Below are 14,287 nucleotides of genomic sequence, written 5' to 3' on the forward strand. Positions count from 1 at the left end.
CCACCTGCCTCCTCCAGGCCCCGACCGCAGAGGGAGGAAAATAACCCTGTGTCTTGCGTGAACACCAATATTTGGGGTTTTTATACATGTAGGTGAATGTGACCCCTAATGGATGCAGGTGGATAATGCTACAGTGATTTAAAATAGGTGGAAATTAAGTTCTGGTACAGGCATGCTGATTGCCGTATTAGGTGAGAAACAGTTACCAGACCCCAAGGAATATCCCCTTACTCCCTTTGAGTAGTAGTTCAACTCAAGAGCCACGGAAGGAATGGAATAGATGAAGCAACCCAGGTGTGAGGCAAGTCAGCTGCCGGAAATATGAACTTTGCTTTTACTAAATTATGGTTTAAGTACATAAAATTCAAATGCAAGTATGATATTGGAAACTAGGGCTTAACTTCAAAACTGATAAAGGCAGCAAATTGAAAGATGAAGTAGTTTCTAAATTTTCATTTCCTAAGTGATTATTCTTTGTATGTAAAACCTCTCTTTATTTTTTCTTTCCTTCCTCTCCTCTTCTTGTTTCCTTTCTCTCCCCTCCCCTCCTCTCCCCTTCCCTTCCTTTCCTTCCTTTCTCCTCTAGATTTCTTATCTGGTCTTCCACTTTGTATCGTAACGTTAGGTGTGCTATGGACTATTGTATCCCCTCTGAAACTCACATGTCGAAGCTCTCACCTCATTGTGACTATACTCAGAGACAAGGCCTTTACAGAGGTCAGTTAGATGAGGACCTGACTGGTGTCCTTACAAGAACGGCAGACAGGCAGGCCCTGCAGCACAGGGATGCAGGCACTCAGAGCAGAGGCCATGAGAGGACCCAATGAGAAGAGGCCATCTGCCACCCAAGAAGAGAGGCTTCAGGAGAAACCGAATCTACTGACATCTTTATCCTGAATGTTTAGCCTCCAGAATGGTGGAAAGAATTTCTGTTGTTTAAAGCCACATGGTCTGTGGTGTTCTGGGATAGCAGCCCAAGCATACTGATACAAGATGAAAGACTCAGCCTGGATTCCTTTCACGGAGAGTAAGGTTAAGTTTTACTCCTTTGCAGAATGGAAAATGGGCCTTCTCCCATGAAGGCCCTTCTGAAAGCTGAAGGAGGCTTGATAATGGTTTTCATTTTTAGGATAACCGCCCCTCAGATATTTGTAAAATTCTGATACTACAATACTATACTATTTGTTTTTCAGTATCACAACATTATGCAGGTTAAGACCTTTTATTTAGCTCTTAATTCACACTCAGTTTTAACCTAGAAAAGTGAACTAAGGGAAGTTTCACATTCATAAGGTTTGAAATCCAAGAATGGCTTTGGAATTCAACTTCAGCTCTATAAGTTTGGGACTTGCTCTCATCTTTGAATGCCAATTTCAGGCTAGAAAAATGAGTCAGATAATTCCCTGCCAGATTTGTTTCCTAAAGACCCAATTTTGTTAAAAGTGAGAAGAATCAAATCATATGTTTGCCTATTTGTAATTGTTCTTGACATGAAACGTCGAAGGTGTTCAGATGAGACTGGTTTGCAAATGGCAGAGTAGTCCTCCCTTCTCTCAGAAATCACCTCAAATCAAAAAGAACGACAAGTAATAAATAGAACGTGAACTCTATCTCTAGCAAAACTAGAATCTCAAAGCATACATACCAGAAAAGCTACCAAATTCTCTGAGAGTCAAACCTGGCATGGGGGGTTCTGCTAAGAAGCCAAGAAGACATACCCACAGCCAAAGCTTTCAGAAAGGGCCCCATCCTCCAAACCAGGAGCTGTGGGGTGAAGCAAGACAATGAAGATTTGTCTGGATCACTATGGAGATCACTGTGTCTGGATCACAGACTGGTGGCGGGAAGTGCCATGAGCTCAGTTCCGAACTAGGGCAAAGGCAGGGAGGTGGGCTGAACGACAGCACCTACAGACGTGCCATGGACTGCAGGCAGCAATCTGTTAGCAAGGCAGGCTGCAGCCCGGGTTTCTGCGTTGCCTGCAGTCTGCAGTTGCTGATCTCTGCTGGCTGAGGGCACTCAATCACGGATACTGGGAACAGGGTAGGGTTGGCTAGCCTGGAACGCAGCCTGGGCTCTTCTGTCTCAGAACCTCTTGCAAACTTCCAAATCGGGAGGAAGTCTTCTCATTCAAAGATGAGTCATAATTTAAGAAACTGGTATACCAACTTAATAGCAGAGAGAGAGAGAGAGAGAGAGAGAGAGAGAGAGAGAGAAGGGGGAAGAAAGAGAGAGAAGAGGAGAGAAAGAGAGGGAAGGGACAAAAATACCAGGGAGCAAATGATAACTATAAGCAAATATTGATACTTTATCTCAAAACTTACACACTGAAACCATCATCTCTATAAGAGATCAAAGAACTCAAGGAAAATTGGGCAAGGCAAGACAATAGAGGAGATGACACCTAAGTGGGTAGAGATCAGAAAAGCACAGGAAAGGGGAACAAAGCCCCCCTGCGTGGGGGGCGTACTGCTGAGCTCTTGCTCAGTGCTGCGCCCTGCTCGCCCACGCTGTTCCCCAACCACAGGGGAGGGCGGTGGGGCTCTCTGGCTGTACTGTCGGTGTCTGTTGTCAGTCATCGCCGTCTTTATAAGGAAGCATAGAAACAAATGATGCATCCTGTTCAAGTCAGAAACAGAGACAAATCTAAGAACAACATAAAGTTAGTCAAATTAAAAGAAAAACTTCATTTTGAAAAGCCAGCGTGGAACTAATAAGTAAACGCTAGAGTCAGTTCTTTGGAAAAAATACTAAGTAAAAAAGAAACCCTTGCCAATATAATCACAGGAAAAAATAAAATCACAAATGCACCAAGTACAGAACAATATTGGGGATATAATTATAGAAATGTAGAAAATAAAAAAACAGGATATTACTTAATTGTAGGCAAATACAAAAGAAAACTTGGATGAAGTAATTTTTTTGCTGAGAGAATACAAATGATAAAAAATGACATGTAGCCCTGGCTGGTGTAGCTCAGTGGATTGAATGTAGGTCTGCAAACCAAAGGGTTGCTGGTTCAATTCCCAGTCTAGGACACATGCCTGAGTCGCAGGCCAGGTCCCCAGTGGGGGGCACGTGAGAGGCAACCACACACTGATGTTTCCCTCCCTCTTTTCATCCTTCCCTTCCCATCTTTCTAAAAATAAATAAATTTTTTAAAAAATGACCTCTAAAAGGATCTAGCAGTCGTACTTCTGAGTATAGATCCGAAAGAAATAAAATTGGTATTTTGAAGAGACGTATTCACTCCTGTGTCACTGTAGCATTGTACCATGTAACAACAGCTAAGATAGGGAAAAACCTAAGTATCAGATGAATGGATAAAAAGTGTGTTTTATATATATATATATATGTATATACATATATCATATTACATATGAAAATTATTTAGCCATAAATAAAAAGGAAGTCCTGCTATTTGCAAGAACATGAATGAAACTAGAGGACATTACACTAAGTAAAAGAAGCCGGAGAGAGAAAGACAAATAATGTCTGAGCTCACTTATATGTGGAACATAGAGGAAGAGAGGGAAGAAGAAGGAAGAAGAAGAAAAAGAAGAAGAACAACAGCAGCAGCAGCATCAAAAAGAACAAGAAAAAGAACCAGAGGAACAAGAACGAGAACGAGGACTCACAGGAACAGAGAGTAGAATGTGGTTGTCGGGAGTGGGGGAAGTAGAAAGATGCTGATCTAGGGAGGCAAACTTTCATTCATAAGATGAATATGTTCTGGGAATCTCATGTGCAGAACAGCAATTATAGTTACTAACACTGTTTCGTATACTTGAAATTTGCTAAGAAAGCAGAACTTGAGTGTTGTCACCACACACACGGTGATGGACATGTCAGCCAACTTCGTAGTGGCAATCATTTCACATATATATGTGTGTGTACAATCATCACATTATGTACTTTAAATGTATACAATTGTATTTGTCAATTATACATCAGTGAAGCTTAATAAAATAAGCTCAAAAGAGAGAAATATCTAAAGATGATGGGATAAGAAGACAGAAATGTAAATACCTGAGTTGAGAGTCGAGAATTATGGACATCACAAGACACTGTCTATGAGAAGGACAGACTCCAGGTACCAACAGTTTGTTCATGTTTTTCCTGTATTAACTGACCTTTGCTAGGTCCAAGGAAAATAATCAGAAGGCTTTCTCAGAGTTAGAAGGAGGAATAAATAAGACAAGGGAGCCCAAAGCATATGATTTTGACAAGGCAGAAGGGCACAAATATAGAGAAAGGGGACAGGAAGAAGCTGACTCGGAGGCAGACTTCCTAGAGCCACAGTCTTGAATTGAGTCATCCCACTGCGAGACTTCTTTGAACACAGTCCTTCTTTCCTACCAGCTGTGATTACCCCACCCCCTTCTCCTTTTCAGTGACGGAGTACTGCTTTGCACCACTGGTTAACTGGCCCTTCAGCAGGGTAACCTCTCTCATGAGAACAGGACCACATCTCTCTGTCCAACATCACGTGCTCATTGTGTGCTAACCTTACCCTGTGCCAGCCACTACTTGTTTGCTGAATGAATGACTGGGCGAGCTTGACATTTTGGACAAGAAGCAGAGAACAATAAGGAACGTGGCTGTGGAGACATCAGTTTCTGGCTCAAGAAGGAATCACAGAGGTGAAACATCCTCTTAAGAATGGGGCAACTACTTTAGACTGAAAGATACAGTGAGAATATGCAGCCTTCCTGGGAAACGGTCGAGTCTGCGGAGAGGCTGGAGGGACAGGTTGGAGAGGCCATCTGCGTTTTACAACGTGATCATTACACACATGAAAGGAAGTATGGTTCTATGCCTTGCTTTTAAAAAGTTGACTTCAGCCTGGCTGGTGTAGCTCAGTGGATTGAGCATGGGCCTGCAAACCAAAGAATCAGGGTTCGATTCCCAGTCAGGGCACATGCCTGGGTTGCAGGCCAGTTCCCAGCAAGGGATGTATGAGAGGCAACCATACATTGATATGTCTCTCTTTCTCTCCTTCCCTTCCTCTCTAAAGATAAATAAATAAAATCTAAAAAAAAGAGTTGACTTTACAAGCACATCTGGGGAGATCTGGATTAACCCAGTATCCCAAGTAAAGAAAAAAAACAACCAGACTTTGAGTTCTTGGTAAACAGTGAGCTCAAGATGAGTGACAGATAAGATGTGACCATCTAAATCGAGGGAGGCTGCATTGGTAAGTTTTATAATCTTCAGTGATGAAGGTGACAGGCTTGAATTGCTCTGGGCTGTCAGACTATTGTGACTTCCATTTCTGAGTACTATACTTTAATAAGTATAGCATTAAATTTGAGCATATTCAGAAGAGAAGCCCCCAGGATGATGAAGATATTGAAGAGCAGGTTAGCAAGGAACAGTTGGAGGAACTGTGGCCATTTTGCTTAGGGAAGGAGACTGAAAAGAGGCATGAGATCTGGCTTGGAGAATCTGAAGGGCTGTCCAGGGGAAGAGCCATTAGTCCTGCACCACTCGACCTGAGGGCGGAACGCACGCTGACAGGCAGGAGCTCCAGGCAGACAGGCTTCTGCTCAGTGCAACCGAGGAGTCGAGACAGAGCTACATTCTTGGAGGAGGGAGAGCTGCCTGAGCAGCTGGGGAGCAACGGTCACGGGGTGTCCAGCCCAGGCAGTGTGACTGTGTGAAGCATGGCTGGACACGGCCCCAAGGGCTACACTGACTTTTAAATTCTCTCCCAGCCCCAAAACCCTGTGATCCACAGGCCTTTTGACTTCTGTGTTCATTGTGAAGATCATTTGAGATTGATTTTGTGAAAGCGCTTTGTAAACACTAGTGTTTTACAAATATGAGATATTGTTACTACCTTCTCATCACCTTGGAAGACCTCTGTTCTGTCCAGATTGCCATTTTCTCTACTTATCTCTAATTTCTCTTCAACTTCATGCAGACTTTTGATTTATAAACACCAAATTTAATAGTATTATGACCACCCCCTATCTAGAATTTCAAATGTCCAAAATGCTTCATAAATAATAAATGGTTCTTCATTTTTCACTAATGAGGCAAAGGGCCTCTATTTGGCATGCTGGTCACGGTTCTGGTTCCATGGCAGAAAGGGACTGGGTGGAGGGGACAGAATGCATCAGGTCAATGGCATCCTCACAAAAATCTGTGCAGCAAAAAGTCTCCACAATAATAAACAAACACATGAATAAATTAACCTCAGAGTCTATGCTGATACAATCTGACTTCTGTATCCAGAGTGACCTCTGGTGGCCCATCACCTCCCAGGCAATGAGAGTATCTATTATTTGATGGCATAGCTTACTTGGTACCAAGTATTACAACCTAGAAAAGTGCCAGATAAATAACGTTCCCATTCTGTTTTCAGGGTGTTCAAAATATTTTCTCCATCAAACCCTAATATCATCTCTAACCAGTAACAGCTTGATACTTTTGAAATGTTTTTCATTTTTCTGCCCCCTTCAGGAGATATAAAAAAAGAGCAAACTGGGTGTAGACTCTCCTAAAAAGCAGTTAACTACTAAGCTACAAACCAACCCTAAAACCCAGGCATGTGTTCTCAAAACTGTTTATTTTATTCTCTGAGTTAAATTCAGGTCAGAAAGGGGATTCGGAGGCTTAAATTTCTCCAAGGCAATAGATGAAAAGGACACCTCAGATAAGGAGAAATACAAAGACTCTTTGGATACACTTCTCTCTTGATGCGACGTGTCGTTAGGAAGGAAACAGTTTTAAAGGAACCTTTTACTTTTCCCTCTGTATTCTAACACATTCTGCGTTTACTTCCTGTTAATGAGGTTTAACTTATAATGCAGGCTATGCTGGTCCCCATGAAGGTGATTGATGTCTGTGAAATCTATCAAATACTTTTATATATTGTGGTTATAATTCTCTAATAATGAGTATTCTGGCAAACCCCCCCCCCCCCACAGGGTTTTAAAAGTAAGGAGGAGGCAGGAATAAATAAATCATTGACTAACCTCTTACGCTTACTGTTGGTATCCCCAATCCATCTTCGCCTGAAAAGGTAAGACAACGGGGCCTGACTTCAGTGGGCCACCTCATCGCATGGTTACCCTCAGATTAATCCGTGCTGGAAGGACAGCTCCAGATTAAACACTTGACCTCTGGTAGGTCTAAGGGGGGCCTATTGGTGTTCGGTAGATGTTCGTGATCTATCAGCATTAGGAAGGGGGAATGCAGAACCACTACAGTAATGCATTTTGTATGTTACATCAACGTGGACACAAGTAAAGTATATTCTTTTCGTGGAGCAGAGGGTGAATCTTTGAGGAACCCGGGCTCCAACAACAACAAATCCGCTGTTCCTTGGGGCTAGGACACACCTTGACTCCCGTAGCTGGCGTCGATCCCAGAGCCGTCCCACGAGTCCACAGCGCTGTCCACACTGGGCACGGTGGAGGGGTACACGTCCGGGAGTTTGCCTGGCTTCTGTGAGGGGGAGGGGTCCTCCTCCGCATCTCCCAGGTCACTCAGGTGGCTGGGGACGGGGAATTTCTTGGGACTTGATGCTGACTGAGCTTTAAAGACAGGAAAGCAGTTTGAGTATCAGAATAAATCCAAATAAAAAAGATATTAACTCTGGCTGGTGTAGCTCAGTGGATTGAGCGAGGGCCTGAGAACCAAAGGATCGAGGTTTGATTCCCAGTCAGGGTACATGCCTGGGTTGCAGGCCAGTTCCCAGCAGGGGATGCACAAGAGGCAGCCATACATGATATTTCTTTCCCTCTGTCCTTCTCTTCCCCTCTAAAGATAAATAAATAAAATCTTTAAAAAAAAAGATATCAAACACTCCCTAGCTAGAGCCATTTTCCTAGAAATACACACACAGACATTTGCACATGCTTTCTGGGACGTAAAAGGCACAGGAAATTCTTAATTGTGGCTCTCGGCCCACTCACCATCTGTCTGTTTCTTAATTTTCAAGGTGACAGTCTCTCCTGCCATCTGTAACAAATGGATGGCTTCGCTCAAAGGCTTCCCTTTCAGGCTGCTGCTGTTGATGGCTAGGATTCGGTCTCCGATGTGGATGGCGCCAGTTCTGAAAGACCAAGCAGGAGTGGGAACAGTAGAAATAGTCCCTGTGTGCTACTGAGTATCAGTTCCCAGCCAGACTTTATATATTCATAATGGTAAAGACTTGGCAAGAGTCTCTAGAAGCCACTCCTAGCTGTCTCCTGGGCAATGTTACAAGACAACTGCATCTGTTGTGAATTACTTTTTAGTTTCAAATAAAAGTAGAAAAATTGTTTTAATTAGTATTTAAAGTGGACTTGCGTGCTTGTTCAATTCCAAGAAAGCTGAGTCATTTGGTAACTCTCTTAAAAATCCCAAGGAAACAAACAATGGTGGACCATAAACGCAGTGATGTTTAGCATGGGGCATTTCTTTCTTGTTCGGGCCTAAACGTTGAGCATAATCATCGTCCCAGCTCACCGGAAGTGATGTTCAGAGACAGGGAGTACCCCAGACCCCGGTGTAGCAGGGCCCCCTGCTGGTGGTTCCAAGGATCAAAAAAGGCTGATCTCGGGAGTCAATGACAGTTATGCACTGCATAACAATGGAAATAGGTTCTGAAAAATGTGTCATTAGGCGATTTCATTGTCTTGTGAACATCATAGACTGCACTTACACAAACCTAGGCGGTATGGTATAGGAGGAGGAAGTGCTCCTAAGCCCGAAGCCTGTACAGCATGTTACTGTACAAAACAACATGAAATCAAACGGAGCACAAGAGAAAGTGTTCACGGAGCATCAAGAGACTCCATGAACTCTCAACGTATGAGGCTGCTGCCAGCATAACACAATGTGGTGTTGTACAGCAAATGTTTTTATAAGTAGAAAGAATACACTCTGAAATAACAATAAAGAGCACAGTATACTAACTACATAAACCAGTAACATAGTCATCAGTGACCAATGATTAGGTACTGTATGTAACTGTATGTATGTGCTGTGCTTTTACATGACAGCAGCACAGGAGGTGTGTTTACACAGCATCACCACACACACGGGACACCACGTTGGGACTGCTGTGAGTCACTAGGTGGCAGGAATTTTTTTATGGAACCACTGTGGTATAGGTGGTGGCCGCTATGTGGCGCATGACTGTAGTGACGGGTTTGAATCCAACTCTGCCACATGCCAGCTGTGGGACCTGGGGACCTTATTTTAACCCCTCAGGGTGTCAGTTTCCTTATCACTACAATGGGGGGTAATCATCTTACAGGGCAGACCTGAAGATTAAATAGGAAAACATATGTAAGGGGGCTGGTAGGTTATTTGACATGTGAAAAATAAATAAATTGACTGATCAATAAACTAATAAACCTTTGGCCGTTCTCCTCCTCTTCCCATCCTCACCCAATTCTGAGCTAGCAGACTGGAATTTATAACTCTGGTGTTCAGCATATGTACCTTAGTTTGGAAGCACTGGGTGTGGCGGGAGTAGATCGCAGCAGCCAATGCAGGGATGGTGAAAGAGTCAGAGCTCTTTCTCTGAAGGCTGCAGAGTGGGAGTCCCATGTGCCAGCCTCCTATGCACTGCTCACTAACTACACGAAGTGAAGGGATCAGCCTAGCCCACAGGGCTGCTTGTGACTGACAGCTGGGGCTGCGGGCAGCTGTGCAGGGCACCAGAAGCAGCTCTGGGTCATGCAGCTTACAAGCAGCTGCTTAACAAGTCCACCAATGCATCAACTCTCAAATAATTTTTTTCCCTGAAAAAAAAAATCACTTCGTTCTCTCACAAACAATCTCCGGTTTATGAAAGACCTATGTTGGAAGCCATACAACACTTGACCAGGTAGCTTGCCAAATCAGATAATATTAATCTTTTCTTGTTTTCTCCCTAAGAGAGATCCCTGGGACAAAAAGATGCCCAAAGAATACCATATGGTAGGTGTCTTTGTTAATATTGCAATATGAAATTCCTACAGGACCACCTCTTTGAGTGGCCTCAGGGCCCTCATCTGGCAGATGAAGATGTCGAATGAGATGATTTCTAAGGCACCTTGCAGCTCCAAACCTCTGCAATGCTACACCTCTATTTTGAAAATGCTGGTCCTCGCATGAGAGCATGAATGACATGTGTGTGTGTTCCTGAGTGAGGTTACTGGAGTGTGGATCTGGCCGCGACGTGTGGAGTACCCGCCCCACACTGTACATCAGGGAGATGCAGTTTAACCCGAGGATGGGGTTGCATGCTAATGAAAACAATCTGCCAAAGGAGTAGGCGGGCATTCCAAACTGCGAGATATCACTAGAGTATTACACTTTGTTTCCCGAAATATTTGAAGATGAAGGCTGTGTCATCCTTTCCTGAAAACACGGCAGCTAAGGCCAGTGCCTGTCAGGCAACAGGCTCAGTAAACATTTGCTGAATTGGAGTGGACAAGCCTGTTAACCTCCCTGAACTTCAGCCTCCTTATTTCAAAGTGGACACAATATAAATCTACCTCCAGTCAATTGTGGTCCGTTTATACATTTCTAGAGACTAATATCAATGCTAAGCCTACAGCACCTGTCACTGCCAGTAAGATGTCCCTCAAAGTCCCGCTGGGGTGATGGCTGAGAGTGCTTAAGCTCTAAAGTCACTCTTTTGTGCAGATTTGAAAAAGTCAACAAATAAACAGAGCAGGAGAGGAGAGCCCGTCTTTATGTGGCTGTGAGGAAGGAAACCCATGTCAGACACAGGTCACTGTAACAGTTCCTTCAAGTTTTTACCTTTCAGCTAATCCCCCTTTAGTGAGGCTTGAAATGATGATAGGATCAAATGGCTCTTCAGTTCCTGAAATGGTGATGCCGAGGGGCCCCCCATAGCGCTTAAGCTCCACAGTGTAAATAATTGCTCCGGAACTTTCTTGTTCGTCTGCAATAAATGCCAAGGAGTCATAATTGGTTTCTTTGGAAAAAACAAAGCAATGAGACGCATATATTCAGACATAAAATAAGAAATTCAGATCATCATCATCAGAGCGTTATGTCTCAGGAAATAACTATTTTGTGAAGTAGCGCTTCCTTAATAGGATATTACATGCTAGCGGGGAGACAGTAGTCGGCTCCCTGCCTAACGACTTACAGTGTAAATCTGAGAGTGGTCTGCCCGGCTGGCACTGCAGGCCCTTTGCACAGTGCCCACGCCCAGCACCGTGCGTGCCCAGCATTTGGTAAGTGTGCCATCAATACCTGTGAAACAAACCCAGGGCCGACAGGGCCATGTGGGGGAGAGAGTCGTGCAGTGATGACGAGGTCGGGCCACACAACTCCTGTTCTCAGGCCTCACGAGGAAGCTTTCAGTACAGAAAAGGGGGTCTTACTCGGGGTCGGAGCACACTCTAACACAGATGTGGTTAAATGGAACGGGGAGGTCGGGCTGGAAATCTGGAACCCCTCACATACCATTCCACCAACTGTGTCTTAGAATGCAAATCCTACTGATGAATGCATGAATGTTAAAACAGAAGGTTGCATGATTCTCTCTTCTATTCCTGAGAGTAAAAGCCCTGTAACTTAGGTTTCTATAGCACATACCAGGCTACCCCACCATCATAACTTAATTTTCGCTAATTTTTTAATTCCTTTTCAACTTTATTTTCATTGTTGACACTATTGCAGGTGTCCCCATTTCCCCCTTTTTGCCACCCAGACCCCACTCCCCCTCTCCTCTGGCCATCACCACACTGTTGTCTGTGTCTGTGGGTTTTTCGGCTAATCTTCATTTTCTTTTTGCTATTTAACATCAGCATGAGGAAGTGTAAGTGCGGTCTGCCCAAAGCATTGGTCTGAGAGATGTCATGCGATGCCTTCAATGAGGGTGGGTGTTTTGACTGTGTCCAGGTTGCAGATATGAGGTCTCAGGGTCTTATTTGCTAATGGCATGCTGAAGGATTTCGGGCATTTCTCGTTTTATTCCTCGGGCCTGGGAGCTACAAATGATTAAGGAGCTTTTTCATTCCCATACCTAAGGATGCAATGAAATGGTCTAGGAGCTACTTTAACAAAAGAGCCAGCATTTACGGTCAGACTGTACCACAGTGAAGCATGAACACAGTCCCATTTCTGCAATCACCCCCCTGCTCATGTGATATGAGATCCTAAAATAAGGATGGGAAAAAACAGCTTGAGTTAACAATTCGAGTATCTGTGTGTGCAGTGAAAAATCACAATGAAAAGGAAACGAGAGGTTTATGGTGACGTTGGAAGGCATGTGTCCTCTCCTACCAGCACTTCACCCCGGCCGCGCGTGGGGGTTCTGACACGCGTGCATCGCCTGCACCTCCTCAGTGCTCTGCTCTCAACAGGCTCCCTACACGCAGAGTTGGAGACCAACCGCCACCCACTGCAGTGTTTAGATCAACATCTAATGTGTAAAAATCTCCCACATTTGACTCAATTTATATTGGCAGTGGAGAATCCTCGCTATCAGCAATTTTCAACCCGTGTGCCTCAGCACGCAGGTGTGCCGCAGGAATTTTAAAAGCATGCGATACCCGACTACTCAGGCAGGGGCACTGACCTCTCTTCCCTTAGACTGTCAAATTAAAAAGTGACAACAGCCCCCACAACAATAGCTGTTTGGTGTGCATGAATCAAAATCATACCTATTTTTTTTGTCATATCGGCAAAAGATAGAACACTTATTGGTGTGCTGCAGAATTTTAGCAATTACTTTGTGTGTGCCATGAGATGAAAAAGGTTGAGAATTGCTGCTCTGTATCAAGCCCCCAACGGCTCTGCGGACCGGTTCACAAGCTCCTCCCAGCTTTCTACCTCCGCTGCCGCCAACAGGACGGGGATGGTTTGCTAAGGAGCTACTGAGACGGATCATAAGTTAACGACTGTTAATGCTAAGTGATGTATGGTGCTTCACTATACCATTTTTCTCTATATTTAAATATTTAAAGTTTTTATAATAACAATGAAAGGTTTTAATAAAATATTATTTTATTAAATAATACTTCATTTAATACATTTACAGTATTTAATTTAGTAAATTTATAATGTCTATGACCATGCATATTTCACTTAATAATATTTAATTTAATAACAACTTTGATTCTTTCAGAAAACTCTATCCTGATGCCTTGGGTAAACGGATATTTGATTAGCCTGGCTTCCTCCTGGTCCTAGACGGCGGTGCTGGCGGCCGCCTGCCTGCACACTGTCTCGCCCAGACCATTTTGTCCATTTGCCACCCAGGCAAGGTCCCAGAGCATCTACCGCCACCTGCTGGGAAGGAGGCCCCATCTCAGCCCTGCCCGGTTTTCTGAACAATGGTTTCTTCCAAATTGTTTTTCCGGGTAGGGATCCAGCCTTTGCCCCTCTCCCTCCCATTCATTTCACCAGTGCTGCCAACATGTAATTCCTTTTCTTTTCTCCCTAGGCCATTTAAAAGGCATAAATCTGAATACGTTACTCTCTTACTCGATGCTCTTCACTGGCCCCCCCAGTTCTTTAAGAATAAAATACAACCCCTTTCTCTGCATCAGTGAAGCTGGGGCCTCTATGGATTCCCGAGGGTCACACCATCTTCCCATTCCAATCCAATCTTCTAAATTCTTCCTCACTGCAGTTTCTTTAAAAGTACTTTCCTGACATCTTTAACCTTGCACAGGTTAGTCCTTGTGCAGAAACATCTTTCTTGCCCCGGAGAATGTCTACTGCAACTTTGAAACATGGCTCAGAGGTCTTGTCTTTCAGGAAGGTCTCCAGCTCCCTGGCCGGAGACAGAGGCCTCTGAGCTCCCAGAGCTCCTACGCATTCTTCTAGAGTTCTCACCTTTTTTTTTCAATTCTTGCTTCTGCCCCAACAAGGAGAAAAAAATAAATTAAATTTCTTCCGGACAATGGGAACGTGAAGGAATAAGATTCACTCAGGTAGGGGTGAGCTTTGGAGGACCACTCACCATTATAATGTAATACCTAAGATTCCTTACTCTCTGAGAACTGGCTTTTGTCCCCATCGAGAAGGCATGTTCTAGCATGTTCTTTTCACTAGATGTTTTAATTATCTCTCTACTTGTCTCCTCCATTAGAATAAGATCACCTGGAAAACAAACATGTTTTTCTTCACATCCCCAGTGCCTGGAACTACGCCTGGCACCAAGGACACTTCCGCAGATAGTGAATAAAGGGCGGATGGTGAATAAAGGGCGGATGGTGAATAAAGGGCGGATGGTGAATAAAGGGCAGATGATAGTGAATAAAGGGCAGAGAGTGAATAAAGGGCGGATAGTGAATAAAGGGCGGATAGTGAATAAAGG

At 43.9% G+C, this 14,287-nt stretch overlaps 1 protein-coding gene across 7 annotated transcripts in view; it reads right to left on the reverse strand.

Moving 5' to 3' along the window:
• Positions 1-14,287, reverse strand: part of GRIP1 (glutamate receptor interacting protein 1) — a 661,834-nt gene that overhangs the window by 32,626 nt on the left and 614,921 nt on the right. For all 7 annotated transcript variants that reach the window (XM_037136010.2, XM_037136013.2, XM_037136011.2 and 4 more), the window contains 3 exons: positions 10,750-10,894; positions 7,926-8,065; positions 7,350-7,544 (listed from right to left, as the gene is read on the reverse strand). In XM_037136010.2, the coding sequence (XP_036991905.2) occupies positions 7,350-7,544; positions 7,926-8,065; positions 10,750-10,894 (480 nt within the window). The remainder of the gene's footprint in view (positions 1-7,349; positions 7,545-7,925; positions 8,066-10,749; positions 10,895-14,287) is intronic.

Source organism: Artibeus jamaicensis, unplaced genomic scaffold (genome assembly GCF_021234435.1).
Source record: "Artibeus jamaicensis isolate MK-2021 breed Jamaican fruit bat unplaced genomic scaffold, CSHL_Jam_final contig_233, whole genome shotgun sequence".
NCBI classification, from domain to species: Eukaryota; Metazoa; Chordata; class Mammalia; order Chiroptera; family Phyllostomidae; genus Artibeus; species Artibeus jamaicensis.